General features: G+C 39.6%; 1 protein-coding gene across 1 annotated transcript; it reads left to right on the top strand.

The window, feature by feature from the left end:
* On the top strand, window positions 1–27997 carry LOC150081678 (peroxisomal N(1)-acetyl-spermine/spermidine oxidase-like). The gene is made up of 2 exons (XM_090380282.1): window positions 1–119; window positions 26704–27997. The coding sequence occupies exons 1-2, from the start codon at window positions 1–3 to the stop codon at window positions 27995–27997; spliced, it is 1413 nt and encodes a 470-aa protein (XP_090236408.1).

The raw sequence follows: 27997 nt of genomic DNA, 5'->3' as shown, positions 1-27997 counted from the left end.
ATGAATAAACGAAACCCGAAAGTCATTATCATTGGTGCAGGAATAGCTGGACTCTCGGCAGCAGAGCATTTGGTTGCTAATGGAATCAACGATGTTATCATTCTGGAGGCATCGGATCGGTAAAAAAATTAATAAAAAAATTATTATAAATATATATATATATATATATATAATGTAGTCTAGTACATTCTCGTCAACTAATCAATTAATATATTCTTGTACATTCTATTGTGGTTTTGTAAAAATCTTTTCTATTACACTAAAAGGACAGAATTCATGGGATACCTGGTTCCTTGGGCAACGCGACGCTGTTACCCCTTTCGCTAGTGGACGAACACACCGCTTTGGCAGTATATACGTACACTGCATCACTGCATTCACGTAGACAGTAATTCGATGTCAGTATGGATAAACGTCATAAGTTAACTGACTTTGAAAGAGAGATGATAGTGGGTGCCCGGCACATGGGTCACTCTATCACGGAGGTGGTACAAAAATTGCACAATTCCTTTTCGACAGTATCAATAGTGTATCGGGAATACGCCATTTCCGGAATAACATCGCATTGCGGACAGCACTGTCTAAAGAGTAAAGTGTGTTTAGGGTCAAACGGCACCAGGAGTTTCCCCCATCTCCGCGTAGTTCATATTGTGGGTGTACCAGTTGACTGGAAATGCCAGAGATTTAAAAGTGTATTATGGGCTCTGTATATGTGTAATGTCATGTACCGTTGTTCTTCCGCCAGACTCTACTCAGGCCCGCCGATGCCCCACTTTTTTCCCGTGGAGGCAGACCAGGTACCCAGCAGTTTAAGTTTACTCTGGCAGATTCTGCTACCTAATTTCCTGAGATTTCAGTGACTAGGACCTAAAAAAAAAAAAAAAATGTGATCGGCGTTGAGGGGAAGCGCTGGAGAAGGTCAAAAAATGGTGGGTGAAATTGATTTTGAATTGTAGAATTTAGATTGTGTGGGGCATTCACTAGCGTGCAGGTAGAGTGGGGAGGGAGACTGAAGACTGAGGGAAAGATAGATAGAAGTATGGAGCCGATAGGGAAGACAACTCCAATTTACAGTGTGGCATGCCCATACCCACCAGACTTTTTACCCTTCCCTGACAGGGGGGAGGAGACAGCAGGGCTGCTCCTCCTCCCCGCCTGGGGAGGGTAAAATAGGCAAGGGAAGGGAGCCGGCCCTGATCGCCAATAGGGCATGGATGTGGGGTGGCTTCAATCCAGGCGCCAAGGCTGCCCCATTCGGGATTCCCAGGAGTGCAGTGAAGGTATCTGTCCAGGTTTTCAGTTCAGATCTGACATTTGTGCAGGTCCTGCTTGGTCTTTTGTTAAGTAATTACTCGTGGGATCCAGGTCCGTCCTCTGGTCGATGTTCAAAAGGATAGGGTTCAGTCACTGTCAGGGTAGATTCTCGAAGGTCCGATGGTAGTCAATGTAGGTCGTCCAAAGTGATTGGTTAACAGTTCTCAAATGGGATCAATGTCCCATCTATGGGTCAGTATTTGGGAGAGTGGAGTTTAGTCACAACTAGTGCGCAGTCGTTTTCTCTTGTTTCGTCATTTGTTGTGATTGTTGTATTTATCCTAGTTGTTTTAGGTTTGCCGGCAAAAGTAGAGTCTGGCGTCTTGCAAAGAGGCACTGAGCAAAGATGGTGAGAGCATTGTAGGTTGCCTCGACCTCGAGTAGTTAGTGCTCCTGATTTTTGGGGTTGAACCGGACTCATGTGATGAGGTGTCCACACAGATCTTCGTGCAGCAGGTGGTCCCAGGTCTCAAGGGAGCCACACGCACAAGCTGGGTTATCTGTCGATCCGAGGTGGTTTAACTTGTGGTGGATAGCTCCATGTCCTGTGAGAAGGTAGGTGACGTAGAGACCGGGGCAGAGCCATGTCGGATATTTTGGGTACACCTGTTGCAAGTTCGGAAAGAACCTTCGCGTGACATCCCCTTTGTCAGAGTTGGTCCAGCGTTGTTGCCCTATTGATGTTAAGTAGGTTTGCAGCCTGTACTTCTCAATTTTACAGTTATTGCCGGGTCCGCGGTGTGGTCCTGGAAGGTTGTGGCTTTGCCACGTCTGAGTTGCTGAAGCATGCCGGTGCGAGTCACCTCAAGATCAAGAAGGAGAGCGCCCATGATCACTTGTAGTGCATGAGTCGAGACTGTCTTGCATGCTTGGATGAGGGTCAATAGTGTAATATCCAGTCGTCTGCGATTTACCACTGTTGAGGCTTTGTGGAACCAGACACCGGAGGCATATGTGATTGCCGGGATAATGGCTGCTTTATAAAGGATCGCAAGGGTGCGCCTTTTTAGACCCCAGTCGCGTGTGACTCTGGCAAGCATGACAACATATTTTTTCATCTTAGCTTGTATATATTTTAGGTGTGGGGTAAAAGACACATTACGGTCCAGGACAACTCCCAGGTACTTCAGTTCTGTGGCTAGCTTAATTGTTCTATTGTTGATTCTTATTTGCGGCGGTCTGGTTGGGGTTACGTAGCCCTTAAGTAAGGTGGACTGGACTTGGTGGCCGATATGGTGAGTCGATGCCTTTCCTCCCATTCTCGCAGTGTGATTACTGCTGCATTCGCTAGAGTTTCTAGTTGGGCTCTTGAATCTGCAGTAAGGGTCAGGTCGTATGCATAGGCCAATGCCTGTATGCCCCCTGTCTAGAGAGAAGAACTCGTCCAGTACATAATTCCACAGGAGAAGTCCTAAGACAGAGCTCTGCGGGTATTCCTGGTGTATTTGTCGGTCAATCTTGAAATAGGGGCCTAACCAAGGCCCGTCTTTGGTCAAATAGCTTCTTATGCAATCATAGAGGTTTGTCGGCAGTTGGGCAGTCCTGGGTCTTTCAAGGACGCTCGGCCACCAAAGGGCGTCGAACGCCCCCGCAAAGTCAATAGAGATGAGGAGAAAGTATTTTTGTCGGCAGCTCTCCGCCATGTTAAGGATGGATTCCAGTGCCTCGACGGTGGAATTTCCTGGCTTAAATCCAAATTCTTTGTTTGCTGTTAAGCTTGCAGTGGTGTAGTGCACTTTAATCCTCTGTCTGAGCAGCTGCTCCAGTACTTTGCTGAGCACAGACAGAATGGCAATCGATAGGAGTCCAGTTTATGCCGTGGTTTGAATGGATTTTTGAGGATCAATTTAATGTTTGCCACTTTCCAGTCGAGAGGGAAACAGCCTGAATGGAGACAGGTCCAGGTTTACAAACAATGTCTCCATGACATTGGTTGTAAAGGTCCAGGAGCAGGTCTGGGGTGTACTCAGCCACTTTCCTAACCAGCTCTGGCTCAAGCATATCTAGCCCTGGGGTTTTCCTATTTCTTATATTACTTATGGAAGTTTGTAGTTCTGGATGGGTAAAGGGCTCCTCCGTCCTGTGGGACGGAGGAGCCCTTTACCCACTCAGAACTACATTGGCCTGGCAGAGCAGTTGCTGTTCAGGACTGTTGTTTTCTTCGATTGTTTTGAAAGTGGCGTCTAGTATGTTATCAATTGTGTCATGCCAGTTGTTGGTCATGACACCTTGTGGGGTGACGGCGGAGGGTTACCTCCCCCCTAGGCAGCTTGTTTGTGGTTCTCCGGTAGATAATGCTCCAGGGGTAAAAGTTTCCGACAGTAGAGACCAGATGATCCCAGGACAGCTTTTTCCGTTGCCTAATCATCGCAGTATAGGTGCTCCTGGCCTCCCTGTACTGTTGCCTGAGAGTATCTACCTCAGGGGGTGGCCAGGTCCATCTGGTACTTTGAAAGGCACGTCTCTTCTGGTTCATTGCTCTTCTAAGCTGGTCGAGCTCTTGCAACCACCACTGGACAGCTCCAGGCTGGGAGGTCCTTCTCCTGATTGATTGATTGAATAGCCGCGTTGACCATTGGCGTTGGTTACAGTGCGTTGATGTTGGTCGGGGGTCTGTTTCTGGAGCTGGTTGGATGACAGGTTATGTGCATTTCTGGTGATGGCCTCTTTGAATTTACCCCTGTCTGCTTTATTGGCAGCATATCTTTCCTGTTTGTAGCTGTTTATCTGGATTCGATGGAGTGACCTGTGCATAGTGAAGGTGATGGACCTGTGGTCGGACGTAGTCCAATTCTTTTGCACCATCCAATCGTTGAGGTGACCAGCTAGGTCTAGTGGCCATGGTGGCATCCAGGGAGGCCACTCTGGATGCCACCATGGCCACTAGAGTGTCGAACTAAATGTGAGAAGTTTGTTGGAGCAATTGATGACGACAAAGCTGCTGTTGGCTATGAATTCCTCCATGTGATCCAGGGAGTTCCCCCCCATCTCTGCCTGTGGACAGCAAGGACTTCCAGAGGGCCCGAAGAACATGGCCAGCAAATGAGGTTGAAGCCCTGAGGCAAAGATATAGACAAATAAGAAACCGGTACACTGACTCCATAAAGACAAGTAAAAGACGCTCTTGGGAGTCCTTGGTCTCCACAGCAGGGAACAATGACCCCTGGGACATTGTCTACAAGGTAACAACCAATAGACTGCCTAGGGGGGAGGTGATTGCTACCACTAGGACTCGGCAGGGAGATCTCACCACAACTTAGGAGCAGTCGATGAATAACATACTCGACACAATATATCAAAAACCAGATATGCTAACTATGCCAGGTCAGCAACAGACATGCGACAGAAACGATAATTATAGAAATCAGGCGATTGAGCCCCCCCTTCACCTTGGATGAACTCAGCGTGGCCGCTAGTAGGGTCAGAAATAGAAAATGCCCGGGCCTCGATCTTATTGAGCCTGAAATACTCAAGAAAACCGTGGAATACAAGCCGCACCTACTCCTCACACTATACAATAGATGCTTGGAAACAGGACATTTCCCAACTGCATGGAAAACAGCAAATTTAAAACTAATACTGAAAAATCCTACCAAAAATCCAGAATTTCCGGATTCATATCGACCCATCGCACTGCTCCCAGTGGCAAGCAAATTGTTTGAAAGATTACTCCATGTGAGAGTTATAAAACACTATGAAGCGGCAGGCCTACATGCCAGAAATCAGTATGGCTTCAGACCAGGATCCTCAACTGTGGACGCACTGGGAAACTTACTAAGGATATTCCAGGATTGTAGACGAAAGTATCTGCTGCTCATCTCTGTTGACTTTGCTGGGGCGTTTGATTCACTTTGGTGGCCAAACGTCCTGGCAAGGTTGAGGGAGGCTGAGGTGCCTCTTAACCTCTACAAAGTAATTGAAAGCTATTTAACGCAAAGAAGAGTGGAAATCAACGTACACTATCAAAAAATAACAAGAGAGGTGCACAGAGGATGTCCGCAGGGGTCGGTGCTAGGGCCGCTCCTGTGGACAATGGTCCTCGATGAATTCCTGACGACGGACCTGGGTTCTGTGGCAGCACACGCCTTCGCGGACGACTTGACATTGACGGTAAACGCAGACTCCAGAGCCCAATTGGAGACGCTGTCAAATCAGGCACTGCAGCGGCTGCAGCAATGGGCATCAAAGAACCAGCTGAAAATATCGTCAGACAAGACCTCATCGATCCTCCTAAAGGGGACTTTACAACTACGACGACCCCCGCAAATTAAAATGGACAATGTAACTAGGTTCCTGGTCTGCCTCCACGCTACTAGGTTCCTGGTCTGCCTCCACGCTACTAGGTTCCTGGTCTGCCTCCACGCTACTAGGTTCCTGGTCTGCCTCCACGGGGCGTAAGTGGGACAACGTTGGGCCTCAATAGGGGTCCAACGGCTAAATGACCAGATGAACAACGGTACAGAACACAACACATGAACAATTCCCACACACTTTTAAATCTCTGGCATTTCCCAGTGAACTGGTTCACCACAATGAAAGCAACGCAGAGATGGGGGAAACCCCTGGTGCCGTAAGACAACAACACACACACACTTACACTATGGTGGAAGGTGTTGGATGAAAGTGGCCGTGGATGTGCCACTGCGCTCTTTGGTAAAGTGAAAGTAAAACTTTCACTTTACTTACTATGGTGGGAGGAGTTGGAAGAAAGTGGCCGTGGATGTCTGTCTCGCATTGTTTCAGTTAACCAAAGAGCGCAGTAGCACAAATCACCGCCGACTTCAACAAAGGAGTGCTAGAAAAGTCTCCACCAATACATCAGGTGATTATTAGTCACAATAGGTTATGGGAGCCGCCGATCCACCAGAGTCCCATTGCTAACACCACGACACAGGACACTACGCGTCAACCAGGCAAAAGAACATCGGCACTGGACCTTGGATGATTGGAGATGGCTCTCATGGTCCGATGAGTCCAGTTCCAGTTATTTCAAGCGGAGGGGAATGGTGCGTATCTGGCAGATACAGCACGAAGCTATGCACCCATCATATCAACAAGGAACTGTTCAGGCAGGTGGACGGTCAGTAACGGTCTGGGGCGGGTTCAACTGGCACACGTTGGGAACTCTGTACGTTTAGACGCATCTCAGAATGGTCCAGGATACATGTCCATCCTTGCAGACCATCTGGATCCCTTCATGATCATCGTGCACCCACAAGGTAACAGACTCTTCCAGCAGGACAATGCTCCTCCCCACAGAGCCATGGTGGCTAGAACATGGTTCCAAGAGCATTTCGCAGATTTTACCACCATGGAATGGCCTCCACGTTCACTGGACGTGAACCACGTGGAGCATCTTTGGGATGCTGTGGAAATGGCCGTTCGAGCTTAGGTTCCTCCACTCAGGAATGCGACGGAATTATGAACAGCGGTGCAGCAAGCATGGATGGAAATACCAGTGGAATGCTTTCGTGAACTATTGGACTCAATGCTTCGCCGTGTGACTGCCCTTATCCAGCCAAAGGTGGGCCTAGCCGTTACTATGTAGGTATTCCCATGATTTCTGTCCACTCGGTGTATTTAGAACGCAACAGACCTGAATTACGATTGAACCGATTTTCAAGTTATCATTCAAGATAATGTAAATAATAAAACAATACAATGTGAAAATAAAAGCAAGCATTAATTAAATGCAATTACTACTTAAATTAATGAATTGTAAGTAATTACAGTAATATTAACAGCACCGATATTAAATGCAATTAGTAACATCATTAATTAATTAAAATGAAATAATAAATTAAAATTTAATTTGAAAGATTACTGACATAGTTGATTCAGGTGTTAACTGCCCCCTTCCTTATATTTAAACATATTATATTATACCAGTGATTCCCACACACAATTATTTCTTGAATTTTAATAAAATCCTTCTAACTCTACATCAACTTTAAGGAACTGTGTAGAATGCATGGTCAGCTTTAGAAGCCCCTAGGCTGAATGTTGTGTTGATGTGATTAGACACCTATTAACCAAGGATTATTTTGAAATCTTAAAGTGACAAAAGAAAAGCCATGCTTTTTATTAATGAAAAAAAAATGCTTTATATGATGTGCAGGATATTTTGAAGAGTGTGAAAATTAAAAAAAATATATTAAACTTTTTTGGAGACTGGAGGGCTGAATGAAGTTCATTATCTAATTACAATTAGATAACAAACTTTGTTTAATCATTGTGTGCACTATTTATAAGCTGTGATAATGGGCTGCATTTTCTTAAAATTCACCTATTTCTTCACAACAGTAGAGAATGTCTTTTCAAATCAGTCTTGGTTGAGTCTGTTAATAAAAAGGAGGAATGATTGGAGATAAGTAATCCCATACTTTTATGACACTGTTGATTGTTAAGATTGTCATTGGAAAACTAATAATTTCCTGTTTTTTTTTTTTTTTTTTTCTCAGTAACAGTGTAACATGAGTTAAGTAAACTAATATTGTTTTCCACATGTTTTGTGCATAGCTTTTGAAGCTACACCACATTATTGGTATTTAAAGGCCTGCTATTTAATGTCAAAGCATTTGATCCCTCCACAAAATCTTCTTTAAATACAGCATCTGCAGGTAAACCATTACATGAATACATGAATAGACACAAATGCTAGCAACTATAGCTGAGATTTATAATTTAATAGATAGACTAACAGCTGAGATTTTGTATTTCATAGATATGTTTCATGTCTTGCTATCATTAAATGCCTTTTTGTCAACCATACTTTTTACTGACATCTCTTGGCTTTGTACTACACAAAAAATTTAAATATCTGGATATCTTCTGTGGAAGCCTAATTTCTGCCTGAAAAACACTGATAATCAGTTGCAAAAGAAAATTCAGTATTTGATTCAGAAAACTTCATAAGTGTGTTATTATTTCAGTGCTTGTGGTGCTTATTTCTATGATTGTAAATCAGCTTAATTTAATTTTCATGATTCAAAATATGTAACACACACACGTAGCGTATGATTATTATACATTAGTGAAAAATAATCCTAATTCTGCATAATACCATACTTACTATTTGCTTATAATTCAGTCATCCTGCATTTAAAACTATTTATGTGTATTTGGTACTCTGGTACTCCTTTTTCATTAAATTTTAAAAAAGTCAGAAGGAAATAAGGAAAGGATGCTATTTAATTTTAAAAATTAATGTATATGGGAATGGCTGGCATAGTGTGATGAATTTAATTAACTTCAATTTTTGGGGAATGATTGGTAATATTACTGACCCTTTCCCCACATTTGATGGGGAAAGTGTCAGCAATATCAGTAATTGCATCTTGATATATTACATCTATTAAGTTAAACTGGTTAATTATTTCACTATTAACTACTGTTACTAATTGTAAGTAATATCAAATTATATCAGCTCCATTAATGTTTATTAATGTAATTAGTTATAAATGAAGTTTGAATGAATGAAGTTATAATTACAGTATTGTATATTTTAATGGTCTTTAACTTATTCGCCTTCTTCTTTTCAATTTTTTTAATTTAAACAATTAAATTTAAATTTTAAAATTTAAAATCTAAATTTATAAATTCAGAATAGAGAGGTGAGATTTAGTTGTTTTCTAAAGATGGTTTCAAATTATTACCTTTCAATTAGCAAAAACTAGAAGCCTTTGAGTTATAATTCTTAATGTTATAAATTAGGTTAATTTGTTAATAACTTTTATTATATTTTATTAAATACTGATTTGTTAATTTTTTGTATCATTTGTGGTTTACATTGCTTTGAATGTAATTTAGAAATCTGTACAATTGCAATTTTATGCCTGTCGATTGAGCACTTTTTTCTGCCCATACTGAAAACATATAACTTTACAATTTACGAGGTTTTTTAATTTGAAAGTACTGTACACATGAATATATTTAAAGGATAAAAAAAATAAATAAATTACTACATAAAGAATTTTGAAAAGGAATTTATGGAAAAATCACTATTAGTTTAATAAAAAGAAGGGGAAAAATCGACACAATCAAAACTGAATTTTGAACCGATGAAAGAAATAAATACGCAATCAAGAAGAGCCTTACCACTCGACTTCTGAATCATACGGTAGCAGGCGGTTTTTGTTGGGATTTAGGAGCATCAGCGTTCTGTAACAAAACATGCTTACTAAATTCTTTCTTTTGTTAAAATGTTGTTATTTTCTTTTATAAGATTTTTTTTTTTTTTTTGTACAATATACAGTATATTGCACAGCAGTATATCTTGTGAATTTTATAGTTCCAATCAGAGAATCGATAAAATCTACATCGCAATTTAGCAATACAGAAAAATTCTCCGAGAAAAGTTTCAGCTCTCACATTGGTGGCCCACTTTCTATGCCTTTTGACGGCACTTTAACGGCTAAATCAGAGTTAACGTTATCGCTGATGTGTTAGAAATGCAGGGATTTTGGGCAACGAGCATTACCAAATTCACTTTAAAATTCATGTGGTTCAATTAATGTCTTCTCATTACTTCACATTAATTACTTCACATTAATTCTAATTAATTCACGACAAATTAACACCATCGTTACTTAGATCTGTTATGATTTTGAAATAATCGGAATGAAATTTGATACACTTGGCTATTTCGTTGCCTAATGTCTCCGAAATTACTAGTAATTCACTGTTCATTCCACGATGAGCTAATTTTCCCCCCAGCAGTCAAAAACTAATTTCAAATACCAATACAAAGGACAATGAACAAAAAGGACGCAATTTTTTAAAATCGTTCTAATGGAAACACTAACGATACTTAATCTCTAAACATGAACTCACAAAACAATTAGACTTGAACACACAGTATTGAAAAAATAAAGAAAAAACGTTCTGATTAATTGGTAAGATTGGCTCTCATTTGTAACAAATCATTTTTTTTTTTAATTTGAAATACATACATATACAAAGCAAACATTTTTTCACAGTGATAACGAACTGCGACTGACAGGCACCACACACTGTGGGTCTACGTGGGGAGGGATTGCGAATAATATAGATGCAGGTAGAAATACTGTACATTTTTTTAAATTTTGTCCGTTTTTAAATTTGATTTTTTTTTTATATTTACAATGAAACGGATTTATTTTATAAAGTTACACAGTTCCATTAATAACTGAAATAATCATTAAATAATTATTTTTATTTATTAATATTTAAAATTATCAATAAATAAAATAAATAATTAAATTTATTAAAACTAGGAAGTATATGTATTCCTTGCCAACTGTAATCTAAATGAAATTATGAGTTTTATTATGGGGGTGGGGAGTCTGCGTAAATTTCTTTTTTCATTTTAGGGAGTACCGTCGGAGAACTGGTAACCGCGCATCGCAAAGAAGCTATCTACCTACTCATACGTTGTAAATTTTCCTGAATCGATTTATAATAAAATTTTGTAAAAAAATAAAGGCCCTAAAGTGATCAGATGTCCCGTATTTCGCCAAACGTTTCGTTTTTCGGACAATTTTTACTCAAATGTCCACGTCACTGGTGAAATCAATATGTGGTGCATTTTGGTTCGTATTTTTCATAAAATTATCTCAACTTACCAGGTACAATGAAAGAGCAAATCTTGCGATTTTGCTTTCAAACCAGTTTATATTTAAAAAAAAAAAACGTAAATAAAATTTGAAGGTATTTTAAATATCAGTGAAGATCGGTATTATGTATAATCTTACTATAACACTTTTTAATAATTTAAACAAGTAAACTTTTAAATGTTTAATTTAAAACGTTTAATTGTTTTTTTTAATTTTTAAAAATTTTAATTGTAAAGTGTATAACAGTTTTTACTGTATGAAATAAAAATATAATATCTCTATATCGTGCAAATATAATTGCATCATGCTATTTATGTTAGGTATAGTACTGGTTGTAACTACTGTACTACTTCTTGTAACTACTGTACTTGTTTACATAAAAACGTGTTTACCTCCAATATATTTTCAGTGTCATTTCTTATTACTAAATTTCAAAATAAATTTAGCAAAATTTTGATTTTACTAAATAATCACATACAAGACATATAATACAAATAATCATATTATTACAAATATATGAGACAAATAATCACTTAACCACATACAAGAGCCCCTTAAAATCATTAAATGTGTGGTCACTACACGTTCTTTTACAATAACAAATACATTAATAATTAACAAATACATTAATTTAGGATAGCAAGCCTTCCATAAATTTTTGTTAATACTTACAAACTCGCAGTTCACGTTATTTGAAGCGATGTATGCATTAACGTATAATTCTCTAACACGACTTTTCTCGCTTTCTGACTATAAACAACAGCGCGTGAAATCGTTTGTCGTTTGGCGACAGTTGGAGTAGAATTAGTCCCTCTAGTGAGCGAAAGCTCTTAGAAATTTGTACATATTGATAACGACAGATGAAAAACTTTGGAAACTGTATTATTATTTTATTTTTTTTATAACACTAGCAGTATTTCAACCCGTTGCGACACCGTGCAACAGTTGAAAACTGGTGAGTAATTATATCAAAAGGAAACGTTTATTAAAACCACAGGTTAAAAGAATTGCTATCTTAAAATTTAGCTGGGCTATCTCACTAACAACAAAACATGTTCATCCTCCACATACTTCTAGTGAAAATACAATTTTAGAGGTTTTGTTTTTACCACTGTCAGCTTTCAAAAATAACAAAACGGTCTTATGGCTTTCCAATCGTGTTTCTTTTTTAATTGTGTTTTATTTATATATATTATTTTCTTTTTATTAAGATTTATGAGCACACGAATTCGTGTGTTCATAAATCTTAATCCCGTACTGATGCGGTAAATACAAATACTGAAAACTGAGTGAAGTGAAAGGAAAAATGCATTAATAAAGTGACATTAACATTTCGGTTTTTTTTATCTAGATTAAACGAAGATAACAGTCTGGAATCACTTTATTATGCCACTGTGCTAAAATTTTTGAACGAATACTCCAGACAAGATTAAGGATAAAAACAGAAGAGAGAATGAGGGAAGAACAGTATGGATTTAGAAGAGGAAGGGTCAACGCTTGACTTAATATTTGCTAGAGAATTGCTAGAAAGACATTGGGAGTTTCACAAGAGCCCCTTTCTGGTATTTTTAGACCTTGTACAGGCATATGATAATGTGCAAAGAGAAAAAGTGTTGGGAAAGTCTGGAGAAAATGGTAATAGACAGAGAGGAGGTTTTGATAATTAAAAATATGTATTCTAAGTGTAAAAGTTGAGTGAACACAAAATTGGGGAACTCAGATTGATTTCCATCGACAGAGTAGTATATTGTCACCATTACTTTTTATTATTGTCATGGACAATATCCTTGTAGCGATGGATGATAAAAAAAAGGTGGAAAAAGAAAGGTGTGTTCCACCATTTTTATCATCCCAGTCTCATTCGAGTATTCTCTCAAAAACTTCAAGAGAAACTAACACATTGGGAAAGTATAGTCAGTGAGTATGGTCTAAAGATAATTAGCCAAAAAAGCAAAAGATGGTGATGGACAGAGGGGGGTGAAGCGAATGTGAATGTAATTAGGGAATGAAATGCTGGAAGCGGTGGACAATTTTAAGTATCTAAGTATCTAGATATGAAAATAACAAGGAGAATAGCAGCTAGTCAGTTTCTTCTGTAACTGTAACGTTAACAGCCTGTTATGGTCAAGGGAAGTTCCAATGAAGTGTAAAAAGCTGATAAATAGGGCATATTCGGTCCTTATTTTGACCTTTGCTGGTTTGTTGATTTGCTGCTAAAGAATGAATTAAAAGGATACTAGCAGAATCCAAGCAATGGAAATGAAGGTGTTAAGGACTACGCTAGAGATGATTCTGGGTACTCGTCCACACCACAGGAAGGTGGGCCGGTAAAGCACGTACTGTCTCAAAAAAGACTCTGATCCATCTGGTGTTGCCAGCAGGTGGGCCAGGATCCTCTGGGGACCCATTCCAGAGGGACAGACAAAATAGAGAAGAAGAAAAAGAGAAAATAAAAGAAATTATAATATTAAAGAATTAATAAAAAAAAATAATAATAATAAAAACTGCACTAGAGTGGCTGACTCCAAACAGAACGTGAGGGGGGGGATGTACACGAGAGAGAGAGAGAGAGAGAGAGAGAGAGAGAATATTGGCATAGTTACTCTATGCCAATATTCTCTATCAATAGGGAAAAATAAAATAAATAAAAAGAAAAATAAATGAAATAAAATAGCATAGCTACACTTGAGGGGGGGGAAAGATAAAATAAAGGAAGAAGAAGAAGAGAGAGAGAGAGAGAGAGACAAAAAACTTTATCTAATCCACTTCCGGCCCAATGCGGAGAGTGTTGACCACTCTATATGATCTCCTTCTTCGAGCAAAGATTTCCGTAGCAAAGTTGTGAAGAACAGATTACCGTTCAGGGAGTTACGAGTAACTGGTCGAATTGATTTTCAGATATTGGGACGGTGTTTACTAAACCTTGCCTCAGATCTTCGTACAGAATACAGTCAAAAAGGAGATGCCTCCAGTTTTCCTAGGCCTCGCAGTAGTACGCGGGGTGTAGAGTGTGTTTAGTGTCAAACGGTACCAGGGATTTCCCCCCATCTCCGCGTAGTATACATTGTGGGTGTGAAACAGAACACTGTCAATGCCAGAGGTTTAAAAGTGTATGGATTTTGTATATGTGTAGTGTCGTGTACCGTTGTTCCTCTGGTCATTTAGCCGTTGGGCCCCTAATGGGACCCAACGTTGTCCACACTCTGACCCGTGGAGGCAGACCAAGTACACTAGTATTATAGTTATTTATTCTGCCAAGTCCTGCCACCTAATTTCCTGAGATTTCAGTGGCTAAGGACCTATATAAAAAAGAGGAGGGAGAAGAAATAGGGTTAGCCGAGGTAATTAAAAATTGTGTTAATTAAATTTTTGAGTGTGGGGTACGATTACTAGGGGTTGGTTTGACCACTAATCATGAAAATTTTTAAGATAGAGCAGAGGGAAACTGAAGGCTGGGGGAAACAGACAGAAATATGGGGTGAATAGAGAAGGCGACCCAAAGGTGTCAGTGGAGCAGGGCCAAGCCCCACCAGAGGGAAGAAGAAATCAGCGGGGGAGGAGACAAAGAGACCGTCAGCTTCCCGCTGGGGGAAAGGGGAAGAAAGGACCATGCAAGGGAGCATGGTTCTGAGAGCCAAGATGCCTTGAACAGCAAAGCTTTGACTAGTCTTCGTAGGAGTTCCCATTCGGTTAGTCCAGTCCAGTATAAGAAATGTCACTCATGGGAACGGTGTCTCATCTTCCAGTTTGTCCTAGTTATGGTCTGAGTCTGGTCACACTTAGGATGCATGTCCCGTCCAATTGTCACTTAAAATGTAGAGGGAACGTTCAGTGAGTCTGGTCCAGTGTTGGTGGTCACTCTTGGGACTGATGTCCTGTTCTTTATGGTGACGATGATGTAGTGATTAGTTGGTTTGCACTTTGTTGTTACAGCCTGGTTATTCCAGGGTGTGTGATTTCCTTGCAGCAGATTGACCAGGGCTTGAGGTTATATCTAAGGCGGATTCAGTAGGTTAGGATCGGCAGGTAGTGGAAGTGTCCGGCATCTGGCAAACATCTTTTGGGCAAAGTCAGAAAAGGCTCTGTAAGTGATTTCATCCTCCAGTAGGTAATGCTCCTGATTTGTAGGTATAAAATTAAGTTGGGTGACAAGTAGACCAGGGAGATCTTCGTACAGCTCGCACTCGTACATAAGACGGTGCTAGGACTCCAGGGAGCCGCAGGCACACCTTGGATTTTCAATAATTCCTAGTAGATTTAGTTTGCAGCGGATTGCCTCGTGCCCTGTGAGGAGGTGGCTCGTGTATAAGCCTGGGGAAAACCAGTACGGATACTGTGGATATGTAGTCTGTACACTTGGCAGGAACTTTCGTGTAATTTCTCCCTTTGTGGAGTCTGTCCAGCGTTGTTGCCAGATGGTCATCAGATGGATTTGTAGTCTCCTTTTCTCCATGGATCGGTTATTGGCAGGATCTGTGGTAAAGTTCATGAATGTAGTGCTGGTTCCACGGTTCAGATGGTAGAGCATACCCACATGGTCAACTTCTAAGTCTAGGGGTGGAGTCCCCGCAATCACTTGAAGCGCATGAGTTGATCTCATGTTGCAGGCACGTGTTATGATCAAAAGGATCGGCCTTTGGATTATGTCCAGTCTTCTCTGATTCACTACTGTTGAGGATTTACGGTCCAAGTACCTGAGGCGTATGTGATGACCGGAATGAAGACTGCCTTGTAGAAGAGAGCAATAGTGCGCCTCCTCAGTCCCCAGTCCCGGCGAGTGACCCTGGCGACCATTGCTATATACTTTTTTTTATTTTTGCATGGATGTCATTGAAATGAGGGATGCGGAGATGGGGGAACCCCTGATGCCGTTTGAAACTAAACACACTGTACACTCTGTCTGTCTGTCTATATCAGGAGAACCCCATAGTGGCTATTAAAGTCCTCCCAGTAGGCAACCTGGAGATAGTAGTTATCACAGGAGATTATACTGAAGATAGAATACTGAAGTTAATTAGCATAGTGAAGCCACCACGAGCAGCTCACATATCGTTTCTGTGTCGTTTGTATATGATATATCCTTTTATTGTAAGGCTGACTTGCAGAATTGGGTAGGTTTCTTGAAGGCAAATGCCAGTCAGTATTTGTATTCATTTATTAAATAATAAATATAATCTCCACTGCGTCGGAAGCGTCTCCAAGTCCACAGAATGAAATGCGCCATTATTTCTTTATTATTATTATTATTATTATTATTATTATTATTATTATTATTAGTGTTGTTAACAGCTACAAAACAGAAAACAACCGTGTCTGAGGGTGCAGCTACGAAGCATTATTACACAGCTTCAAAGCAGAAGCTTGGAGTATACATTTCCCAAAGTAAAGAGAAAAGTAAATGTACATAAGAAGATTAGTGAATTGAAATATACAGATAAAATAAAACTAAATAAATAAAAGTAGGACTCATCCGTCCTATTTAAGTGAACAGGTAGCAGTAAGGCAGAGCACTGGTATTTCTTCACACACATTACACAATCAGAGTCTTAGAACTTGCAAGAAGAGTCCATTTTAAGTCAGGTAACAGATGAGGTTAGCAATATCTCCATATTTGCTTTGTTCATTGATCTTGCAGTCCTGTTGTAGAAGTTGTAGTATCCATAATTTGTTCTCGCATAGGATGGTTTCAGCAGTGGATGGTGTCTTAACGCTCTTGTCGGAGCGTTGAAATTTATTTGTGAGACAAAATGAGGGCAATTCAGACCATTTAACAGCTGGTTAAGAAAGAGTAAGTCGGCTTTATCTCTTCTTTTTTCCAGCGTTTCGAGTCCAAAGAATACACACCACTCTTGGTAGGATTTCTCATTGTATTCAAGGCCACTTTTAAAGCAAACGTACTGGATTGCTCTTTTTTGAATATTTTCAATTTCTAATTTTTGGTAAGCAACATGTGGGGACCAGACCTGTGAGGCAAATTCTAGGGCTAGCCTAACATAGATTTTGTGAAGAAAGATGAAAAGTGCCAACTGATTGAAGTCTCGGTTAATTCTTTTCAGGAAACCTAGTTTTTTGCTAGCTACCTTCACAATGTTAGAGACATGGACGTCAAAGGAAAATGATTCTTTAATAAAGATACCTAAATTTTTGGCTGTACTAACTTTTTTGATTGCCTTGTTGTTGATACAATAAGAAAAATTAAGTTTGTTTTTCTTATGTGCATTAGCAAAGCTCATCAGCTCACACTTGTTTTCATTGACTGTCATTTTGTTCTCCTTCAGCCACTGAATAACTCGTTGAAGAGCTTCGTTTAGGATGATGCAGTCATTGGTATTGCGAATTGCTTTATAGATTTTTATGTCGTCTGCAAATACGTTGATTTTGATTTGGTAGTCTTCAAGGGTGCTTGGCAGGTCGTTGATGTAGATAAGAAATAATAACGGACCTAAGGATAAACCCTGTGGGACACCAATTTCAGGACTGAAAGGATATGAGGTTTTACCTTTAAATGCCACGGACATTTCTCTATTGAATCTCACTGCTTTTGCCTATACTTATCGACTTTGTCTACGCGTGTAGCACAGTGGTATCGTCACCATCCTCCCCACATCGAGTGGAAAAGGCCTCGGTTCTAATCCCGTCGATGACACGAGGAACTTTAATGGGCTTTTTTTCACTCCGTGGCTGAGTTAGCCGGTCTCAGGCGTAGATAGCAAGGTTTCCTCCCCCACAGAAACAGGGGTTTTCGCCCAGCAAAACAGGCAAACGACTAGAGAACACACACATTTACAGACAAAAATACGGGTTTATGTAATGAATTACGAGTGACCTAATATAATAATAATATACTTATCGGCTTTAAATTTATCTTTTGGAAAAAAGGTCGGTGTGAATAAAATTCATTTTCTGGATAGATCTCAATGATTAATTCTTTTGCTCAGATTTTTGTTCAAAATCTACGAGTAGTTCCTTGGTTCAATAGCTGTTGACTTACTGAATTTTTCTTCGTTTGAGTTTTGCCTACGTTGAACGCTCACTTTCTGGAAAAGGGGATAATGCGATATTACAAACTTATTCTACATTTGCATGGTTCATGGGAGTTTTAGGATTAAGAGAACATAATGTGCCCAGTGAGAGTTTAAGATATCAGGCGAGACAGAAACATTTGCCTGAGTTGCAATGATCCGATTATTCTGAAGGGACATGGCATAGTAAGATTTGGAAATAATTAGTGTAATGCCATTTTCACTTCATAATACGTTATTTTGTTGTGGATTTATTATTATTATTTATTATTTATTTTTTTTTTTTTTTTCAATTTTCCAGCGTTTGCAAGATTTTGAGGCTGAATAATTTTCTTTTCTATTTAGGCATATCAGGGCATTCGGTTGAATGCTCAATAGATCCGCACCTTGAGCAGACTGGGACATGACAACATGTTGTTTCAGAATGTTCAACGTCCATATTTTTAACATTTATAGCATCTTAATGGATTGAGGATGTAAGAACATGCATGACAGCTATTATAGAGTTAAGTAGAGCTAGAGTGTTAAACGTAAGAATCATATTTCTGTTGGTCGGTCACTGTAGAGTTTTAGGCGTTCAACAATTTAGGCCATATTGCGTCGTATATAATACCTATAGATTGCGTATGTTCTGCAATTTCCGAGAGTTCCGAGAGTAAAAACCATGTTACCCTCACCTGAGCCTGACTAACTCACGTTTGAAAAAGACCCATTAAAATTCCTAGCGTCATTGACAGGATTCAAACTCAGGTCTTTTCCACCCGGTGTTGGGAGGACGGCGATCCCACCAACTGTTCCGCCCACTAAGCCTGCAGTGGTGCGCAAACTACGGGGCGCGACTCACGGAGGGTTCGCGAGATAAATTAAAGGGGTCGCGGCAATTTTTAAATAAATTTATTTTTGGTGTACATAAAAGCTAAAAACCTGTTGTTGAAATTACTTTTTCAATACTGCACGTGTAGAGAATTTACAACTCGAACTAAATCTGAGATACGAATGAACCCTACTGCCTATTGCGTCGGGAATATACCTTAATTTGCTCACTGGCTACGGACCCATATTGTTATGGACAATATAGATTCATATTGTTAATACTAGCAGACTCCAGCGCCTGAGGACTGGAATCAATTGACTCAAATCTATCACAGAATGTATACATATTCTGCTTAGGTATTGACCATATGATATACTTGAAATAATTTGAAACATAACGAAGAAATTGTGCTGAAAATAGCAAGTCTGTTGCACGCATGTTTTATTCTTCCTCGTAATTCGGTGCTTTCATATCAACTTGTTCTCCCTGCTGCAACAAAAATTATTTCAATTATGCATGGAGAAAAATACACCAACGATTTAAAAACCGTTCCTCTGTCCAGAGACCAGTCTCGTGGAATATTACAGTTTTCACGGACAACATAAAATTCAATTTATTAAATCGATTGAGAGAAAGTCCAATTTTTGCAATACAGTTAGATGAATTCACAGATATTTCCAACCTTGCTGAACTTATTGTATATGTCAGATACTGCTATAAGGGAGATAGATATTTTGGAGGATTTTCTATTTTGCAACGCTTTCGAAGGAAGAACGACGGGCGAGAAGATTTTTGATGTTATAAATATTTTCTTTCAAACAAATGATCTAACGTGAAACAAGTGTGTTGCGATTTGTACTGATCGCAACACAATAAAATAAACTTTAAAAATAAAGGTTTAAAGGGCGAAATAAAGGAAATTACTCCAAATATAGTTTAGAATAATTGCATTATAAATGCAATTATTCTAAACTAGAATAGGGAAGCATTAGTAGCAAAGAAAATGCGAACTGAATTGGACGAAGTTTTGTAAGATGCAGTAAGTGTGATCAACTTTATTAAAAGTGTAAGCTTAAATAGTAGAGTTTTCACTAACTTTGTAATGAAATGGGATCCGCTTATGAAACGCTTCTTTTATATATGAAAAGGAGGTGGTTGTCCAGTGGTAAAGTGTTGCAACGTCTTTTTGACTTCAACATGCAGTTTTTATTGATTTTATCGGATAAAAATCAGAACCTTGCTTAACTGTTTACAAATCAAAAATGACTTGAAAACCTTAGTTACCTTGTTGATATATTTGAAAAAACTTAATGATTTAAATTTAAGTCTTCAAGGACAGGGAACTGATATTAATACTCGGTGATAAAATAGAAGCTTTCAAAAAGAAACTTAATCTTTGGAAAATTGAATTGGAGCGTAATAATGCTGAAACATTCCCTTGTTTTTCTGAATTTGTTAGTAGCAATAATATTGACAGTCTACAATTTATGGATATCATTGCCACCCACCTGACAATGCAAATTAAGAATTTTTCCAAACGATATAATGTATGTAGTAGTAGTAGTAGTAGTGGCACATGATGCAAGAAAGCAAGTGTAGGAGCTTATGCAGCATCAGCCAAAAAAAAAAAAAAAAAAAAATCACACCATTCCCTCCAAATGCCTGTCCAGTTCCTCCTTAAATTTATTTAACCTATCAACTTCTACAACGACAGATGGAAGTTTGTTCCAGCAATTAACCACCCGCTGGCTAAAGGCAAATTTCCGCACATCTATTCTACATCTGTCCTTTCTTAATTTGAACTTATGTCCCCGTAGGTTGGTAATCTGAACAAGTGGAAGGATCCCATCAGAATTCAGCGTGCTCAACCCATTCAAGGCCTTATAGACCTCAATCAGATCACCGCGCAGGTGCCTAGTCTCCAGCCACTGCAATTTGCAGAACTTAAGCCTCTCTTGGTAAGAGAATCCCTTCATTCCCCTCACCAATCGTGTTGCTCTTCTCTGTACACGCTCAAGCAAATCTACATCCTTCCTAAAATGAGGCCTCCAGACCTGTGCGCAGTACTCAAGGCGTGGCCTGACCATTGCCTTATACAGAAGGACAATCACCTCCTTTTCCCTGCTAGCAAAATTCCTATATATCATTGACAAAACCCCATGACCCGCCCTAGCAGCCTGTCTGCACTGCTCAGAAAACTTCATATCTGACTGCACAATTACTCCCAGGTCTTTTTCATTTTCTACCACCTTAAGTGTAGTACCACACAGTTGGTACGTTTCTCTGGGGTTACTTCTACCCATATGCAGTACTTTGCATTTGTCAAGGTTGAACTTCAGTTGCCACTTCTTAGCCCATCTGCCAAATTATCTAGATCCTGTTGCAGTAGCACACTGCCATTACTGTCATTAACAACCCTGCCAACCTTTGTGTCATCTGCAAACTTCGACATTAAGCCTGATATAGAAAAATATGTCCAGAAAAAAACAGTTGTATTGGATTCGTGATCCCCTTGTTTTTGAAATTTTTTCGTGCCCGAAATTACCATTGACCAAAAGGAAGATCTTATCGACCTGACGTCTGACGAATCATTACTTGCGCGTTTCAGGACCTCTGACTTGTGAAAATTTTTGACTTTCTCTTCAAGAATCCAGAATTATCGAAAATGTCGATACAAACTTGCTACCTTTTTGGTCTACAAATTAATGTGAAGTTGGCTTCTCAAAATTAACACCTATAAAAGCAAAACAACGTTCCAGAATTATCGAAAATGGGGATACAAACTTGATACCTTTTGGGTCTACAAATTTATGTGAAGTTGGCTTCTCAAAATTAACAGTTATAAAAGCAAAACAACGTTCCAGACTTGATCCAGAAGACGACATGAGATTAGCAATTTCAAATATTGCACCAAATATTATCGGTTATCCGGGCTCATCCTTCTTATTAATTGTTTTGTTTTGTAATTGTTCATTTTTTATTGTTTTGTACTGATGGTGCGGCTGAATTAACGGGAGAAAATTGAAGAATTTTAATTGAAGAATTTGATTTATTGTGTTTTGCTGTGCTGTATTCAATTAAAATATTAAACAATTATTTTAATATGTAAATTAAAAAGGAGACAATTTTTTTATTCCTTTCTCAGTACTGGAATATAATTTTCTACTACATAATTTATAAAATGCCATTTTTGTTCTCTAAAAATCTGGTCATCCTACTTCGGGGTTTACATTAAGGGGTCGCGTCAATTTTATATTTAATAAAGGGGGTCGCGAGTGAAATAAGTTTGCGCGCCACTGCACTAAGGTGTCATACTTTGCAGAGGCACTAGTACTCCATCTTCGTTGATCAGAATACTTTGGACTCCAGTAACTTGCTAATTTTTTTTCCCCCTCTCCTGCGTCTGTCCTGGATTGGGACTTCTTTGGGCCAAGGAAGTCCTTCTCCTCTCTAACCCTTCCCTCCCTTCTTCCTTCGATCGATTTCATATCCTCCCGAGGAAATTCTTCCGGTCCTTCGCGTTCTGCTCTGGGACCGGAACTCTTTCCGGTCCCAGAGCAGAACGCGAGGAGTTAAAAAAACAAAAAAAAACTTATAGTTGTTGCAGCATAGTGTTTTAAGTGCTGACGTCACGGAATTGTCTCAGAATAACCTGACTTCCTGGTCTAAATGTTGACTGCTGCCATAAGTTGTTTCCTTCTATTGAAGACCTCCCTTGCGAAAGTCTGGACTGCTGCCAATTTCAATGGTGTTTTAATCATTTGGTCGGCTGCATTCGGAGAAAAATCTTCTATAGTTCTGATAAGTTGCTGCCTTAAGTCTCCGTACAGTTCACAATGGAAGAGTAGATGTGCCCAGTTTTCCGCCTCCCCGCAGGAGCAGAGGGGAGAGTCCACAAGTTAGAATTGGTATAGTTTCTCATTTAAGGTTCCATGCCCAGTTATTAGGAAAGAAGTTTCTAAGCTCTGAGAACCATGACTTGACTATTTTTGATGTTACGAATGTACGAATGGTCCCCACCGAAGCGGTGTCCCATCTGTGTTTGCCAGAGATTAAGTAGCTCATTATAGCAACGAGCTTTTTCTTTTTTGATCAACTTCTAAGTTTATTTGTATATCTAGGATTTTAGCTGGAATGCGCATTCTCAACCGGTAGCACAAGCCTTTGAAGATTAGGAATAGGTCTAGGGGAAGAGTTCCTGCTATAACTGGCATCGCTGCTGTGGAGGCATTTCTACAGAAACGATGTGTTGCTAGGATGATGATGTTCCGTTGTATTGATTGGAGTTTGTCCCTGATCTTGCAGTGGACTGCCCTGTGGAACCACGCTCCAGCAGCGAAAGTAGTGATTGGTAGCACAGATAAAAGTGTAAAGTATTTAGGATCTAACGGCACCAGGAGTTTCCCTCATCTCCGCGTTGTATGCATTGTTTGTGAAACACTACTGTGTTTCATGTGAAATTTGAAAAGTTTGAGAAATTTGTGAAGTTTAATGTGAAACCACAATGAAACACTGTGGCGGCCAGAGATTTAAAAAGTATATTGGTATCGTTCTGTAGTGTAATGTTGTGGTGCGTTGTATCTTCTAACCATTTAGCCGTTTGGCCTCTAATGGAACCCACCGTTGCCCACACTTTACCACGAGGGGGCAGGTCAGATACCCAGTAGATTATATCTCGTACTCTGGCAGGCCCTGCCACTTAGTTTCCGAACATTTCAGCGGCAAGAGTCTATTGTAAAAAAAAAAAAAAAAAATAATAATAATAATAATAAAAGGGATAAACACTACGGTTTTATCAGGCCGAAATGGTTTAATAAGAGTGATGTTTGAATTTCAACGCTAGTAATTTGGTTATGTTAGGTGTTAATTTAGAGGGCGTACGCTGTTCGTTTAGTTAGAGTGGGGGAGATAGACAGAAATATGGGGACTATAGTGAAGGCGACCCTAGACAGATCAGTGGGGAAATGCCCCACCAGGGGAAGAAGGGGGTGGGGAGACAGAGGCCCATCCCCTCCCCTCCGGCCCAGGGGAAGGAATAAAGGTACCGAGCAAGTGAGTCGCTACGGATCTCCAGAATGGCGCTGGCAGCAAAACCGCAGATGTCATACTCAAATCAAGTAGGTCAAGTCCGGTTGCAGTTCCTGGGACTGGGCGGTACCATCCAATGGTCGTCAGGTTGGTTTTTGGTCATACATGGGAACGTTGTCCCGTCCATGAAGTCCATGTGGCATTTCTGAGTCGTCTAGGCCGTTGTACTACCCCTACATTGGGCAGTGTAACGTTTGGAGTCAGAGTAGTCCAGTGTTGAGTCCGCTTTGGTCAATCAAGTAAACCGGGCGGTTGTTTTCGGGAGTTACGAATTTGCCACTATGAGGGCTTTTCTTCGGACAAATAGTGCTTGCGCAAACTTCGTAAAGGCTTTATATTCATCCACCGTGTCCAGTAGATGCGATTCCACGTTTCTTGGCAGGTATGTTATTTTTGTGATGAAATGCATTTCATGTCTTTTTAGAGTTCGCAGTCAAACATCAGATGATGCCAACTCTCCACTCCTTCACAGATACAAGAGGGTCCTTGAGTGATCCCAAAGTAGGTGAGTTTGGCGTGAAATGCACCATGGCTCGTGAGGAGGAATGTCGCGTGGAGTCCTGGGTGGAACCAAGCTGGGGTAAAACCTGTCAGCTGTTGAGATGAACGTTTTAGCGATCTCCCCCTTCGTCAAGTCCGTTCATCTGGTCTGCTATGTCTGTGTCTGCCGCAGGTGTCTTTGGAGTCTTGCTTTTTCCAGTTTTCGGTTGTTGTCCGGATCAAGTGTGAAGTACCACCTATCTAAAGGATCCTTTAGATAGGTGGTACAAAAAATTCAAATTATTGTATTAGGGCCACCCGTAATTTCTTACATATATCCATGAATGCATTATGTCTGTAAATTGCGTGTGTTCTCTGGTCGACCATCTACATGCCAGTGCCTGTTTTGCTGTACGAAAAATCCCAGTGTCTGGGGGAAGAAACCTTGCTATCGCCTGAGACCGACTAACTCAGCTACGGAGTGAAAAAAGCCCATTAAAGTTTCTCGCGCTATCGACTGGATTGGAACCCGGACATTTTCCACCCGGTATGGGGAGGACGGTGACGATATCACTGTGCTACACGCGCAGACAGATAGGTGGTATAACATGCCAGTTCTGATTACTTCGATTTTTTTTTTTTTTTTTTTGTAGTTGTTGGCGCATCAGCTTCTGTGGCCATAATGCACCTCCCAAGGTTTTTGCAGTACTTTGATCCAAGCCCGAGGCGGGATTCGAACCCGCGACCTTTAGGTTGCCAGGCAGGCACTTTACCCACTCGACTAGCCCGGTCGGCGATTACTTTGAGGTCTAGCGGAAGAGCCCCCGCCAGGATCTGTAGAGCGTGGGTGCTTACCGTGCGGCAGGCGCGGGTGACGGAAGTAGAATGATTCTTTGAATTGTGTCCAGAAAACGTTTGTTGGCTACAGTGGTGGCTTTGTGGAACCAAACTGCAAAGGCGTGGTAGCGTAGATAATTTCCTTTTGGTGTTTCAACCAGAAAAGCTCCAGAATGAAGCCTTATCACCACCTTCGTGGACCAAGCATTTTCCAGATATTGGCGGAAATGGCTAATGTTTATTTAGTGGTTTATTGGATAATGAGTAGAATTATAAAGAAAGAGCGATAAAAAAAAACTGTCTTATTGGGGCGTTCTGAGAATTATCACATCTACCCATGTGTATTATGTTTGTGAATTGTGTGTGTTATTTGGTCGGTGTGCCTGTTTTGCTGGACGAAGAACCCGACTATCCTGAATAAAAACTTTGCTATTTTCGCCAGAAACCGAATAAATCAGCCATAAAGTGAATAAAGCCGAAAACCTTCCTCGAGTCATTTGACGGAAATCGAAACGGCACGTTTTCAACCCAATATAGGGAGAGCAGTGATTATAAAAACTGTGCTACTGCGAGGACAAAGAAAGAGGGATAACTTTTTTTTTGTCTTTTTAACTGGTACATGAGTATTCGTTCAGAGCATTTTCTTGTGTATCTATGATGTCTGGATTAACATGGTTAAACGTTGGGAAGTTTTTAAAATCCATGATATTTTTAGTCTTGCGAATGGAAGCTTTGCCTCTCATGTATTTAGCCCTTACTCGTAATGTAACGAAGCTATCAAGTAATCGCAAATTTAATTAGATCTAAAGATATAATATCTTCAGAAGAAATAGTTATCTGTGGATGAATATTCTATCAGCATGGTATTTTATATTATCAACTACGATTTATGATCACTTCCAATATAAGAGCGAAATAAATAAAAATCACGCTTGAGCACAAGTTAAAAACTAGTGACGCACAGCACATTATGTAGGGTCATAAAATATTTCTATGCTCATAACAGATGCCTATTTAATGCCTATCTGTACACCCAACTTCATATGAGTTCGAATCGCATCCATCAGTCTCTGGAGATTATTTCATTGTCTTTCTTTTATTAACTCGTTTTTTCATTCGGAAAAAGGGAAACCCAGCCAGAGAACATGCAATTTATAGAAATGAAATAATGGTATCTCGTGGCATTAGCTTTAAATGGACCAACTTCTCTCCAATAAAATTCTTCTTTTATCATTCATACAGTTTATGATATTTAGTTAAAGTAAATTCTGTCCTTTCAAATTATGATGAATACAAAACATTATACACTTAATCGTAGGTGATAATGTCCAGTTACGAAGAAAACTTGAAATAAAACATAACATTTTTTTTTCCTCAGACAAGTTTTGAAAAAATCTACGATTATCATATTTCCTAAAAAGCCTCCATGAATATCATTCTATAACCATTCTTGATAAATTTGGGAAGTAAACTAAGCAGCATTTGTTTACATTCTTCTTCTTATTATTATTATTATTTTTATTTATTTATTTTATTTATTTATTTATTTTTTTAGAATAGGAGGAAGAATACACACAACAACTTTCGGAACAACTGCAAGAATCATAGAACTCGGAGCGAATTGGATACATGGTGGAAATCCTGGTAATTGTATTTTCAATTTAGCAAATCGTTATCACCTCTTGCCACAGAAACCGATATATCTTCAAAGAAGAAATGGACACTATTTTTCTTCTCGAGGTGAAGTACTGGATATCGAAGAAGGTATTCATCTATTCGATACTTTTCACTCGCTGATGGATGACACTAAATATCTGAAACGTGTACCTGGAAGCGAAACACTGGATGAATACATAAGCAAGAATGCTGAAAAAATTCTGACTTCTTATATCCCTGAGAAACGGACAACCGTTAGATCAATAATAAACCACTTTCGAAACTATGTTGCATTTCATCTCGGTGATGATCTTGAAAAAATAACAGCTTGGAGTTATGGAGCATACATAACAATACCTGGTGGAGACATTAAAATTCCTTTTGGTTATTCTGCTCTTCTTCATCCATTAATGAATAGGTTACCACCAGATGCTGTCAAATTACACCACGAAGTTACAAAAATTAAATGGCATAACTCGGAATTTGGATTTCCCATTGAAATTTCTTGTTCCAACAATAATTTATTTCGAAGTGATTATGCTATAGTGACGGTTTCCCTAGGATTTTTAAAAAAGAGAGGAGATAGTTTATTTTCGCCTTCTCTTCCAGACTATAAGCGTATGACAATTGATCGTATTGGATTTGGAAAAGTTGGAAAAATATTTTTATATTTTGATGAACCATTTTGGCAACCGGAATTGTTTAATTATATAAATTTTATGTGGGCCGACGACGAATTTAAAGCTTTGAAAGGAAAAGAAGATGGTTGGATTGTATCAATGAACGGATTTGAGGAGGTCATGAATAACCCAAATGTTTTATTGGGATGGATAGCCGGTGATCACACAGACGTAGTGGAAAAACTAACAGAGAAAGAAATAGGAAGGGTGTGTACTATGTATCTAAGAAAATTTTTGCATGATCCGTCTATTCCAGAACCAACAAAAGTGTGCCGTACTACGTGGTGTTCTGATCCATTTGCACTTGGTACATATAGCTATATGACATCACAAAACTTAATGAATGATCCTGACATTCTGTCTGAACCACTTCCTTCTGATGATAATCCTAGGTTGCTTTTTGCAGGTGAGGCAACCCACAGTCGATATTTTGGCACAACTCACGGTGCAAGGCTCACAGGACTACGCGAAGCAAATCGCATTCTTTCCAAATGCCTTTACTCCAGTTTGTGA

This window comes from Mastigoproctus giganteus, chromosome 8, assembly GCF_048544385.1.
Source record: "Mastigoproctus giganteus isolate SK-2022 chromosome 8, ASM4854438v1, whole genome shotgun sequence".
Classification (NCBI taxonomy): Eukaryota; Metazoa; Arthropoda; class Arachnida; order Uropygi; family Thelyphonidae; genus Mastigoproctus; species Mastigoproctus giganteus.
This window is presented reverse-complemented; position numbering and strand designations above follow the sequence as displayed.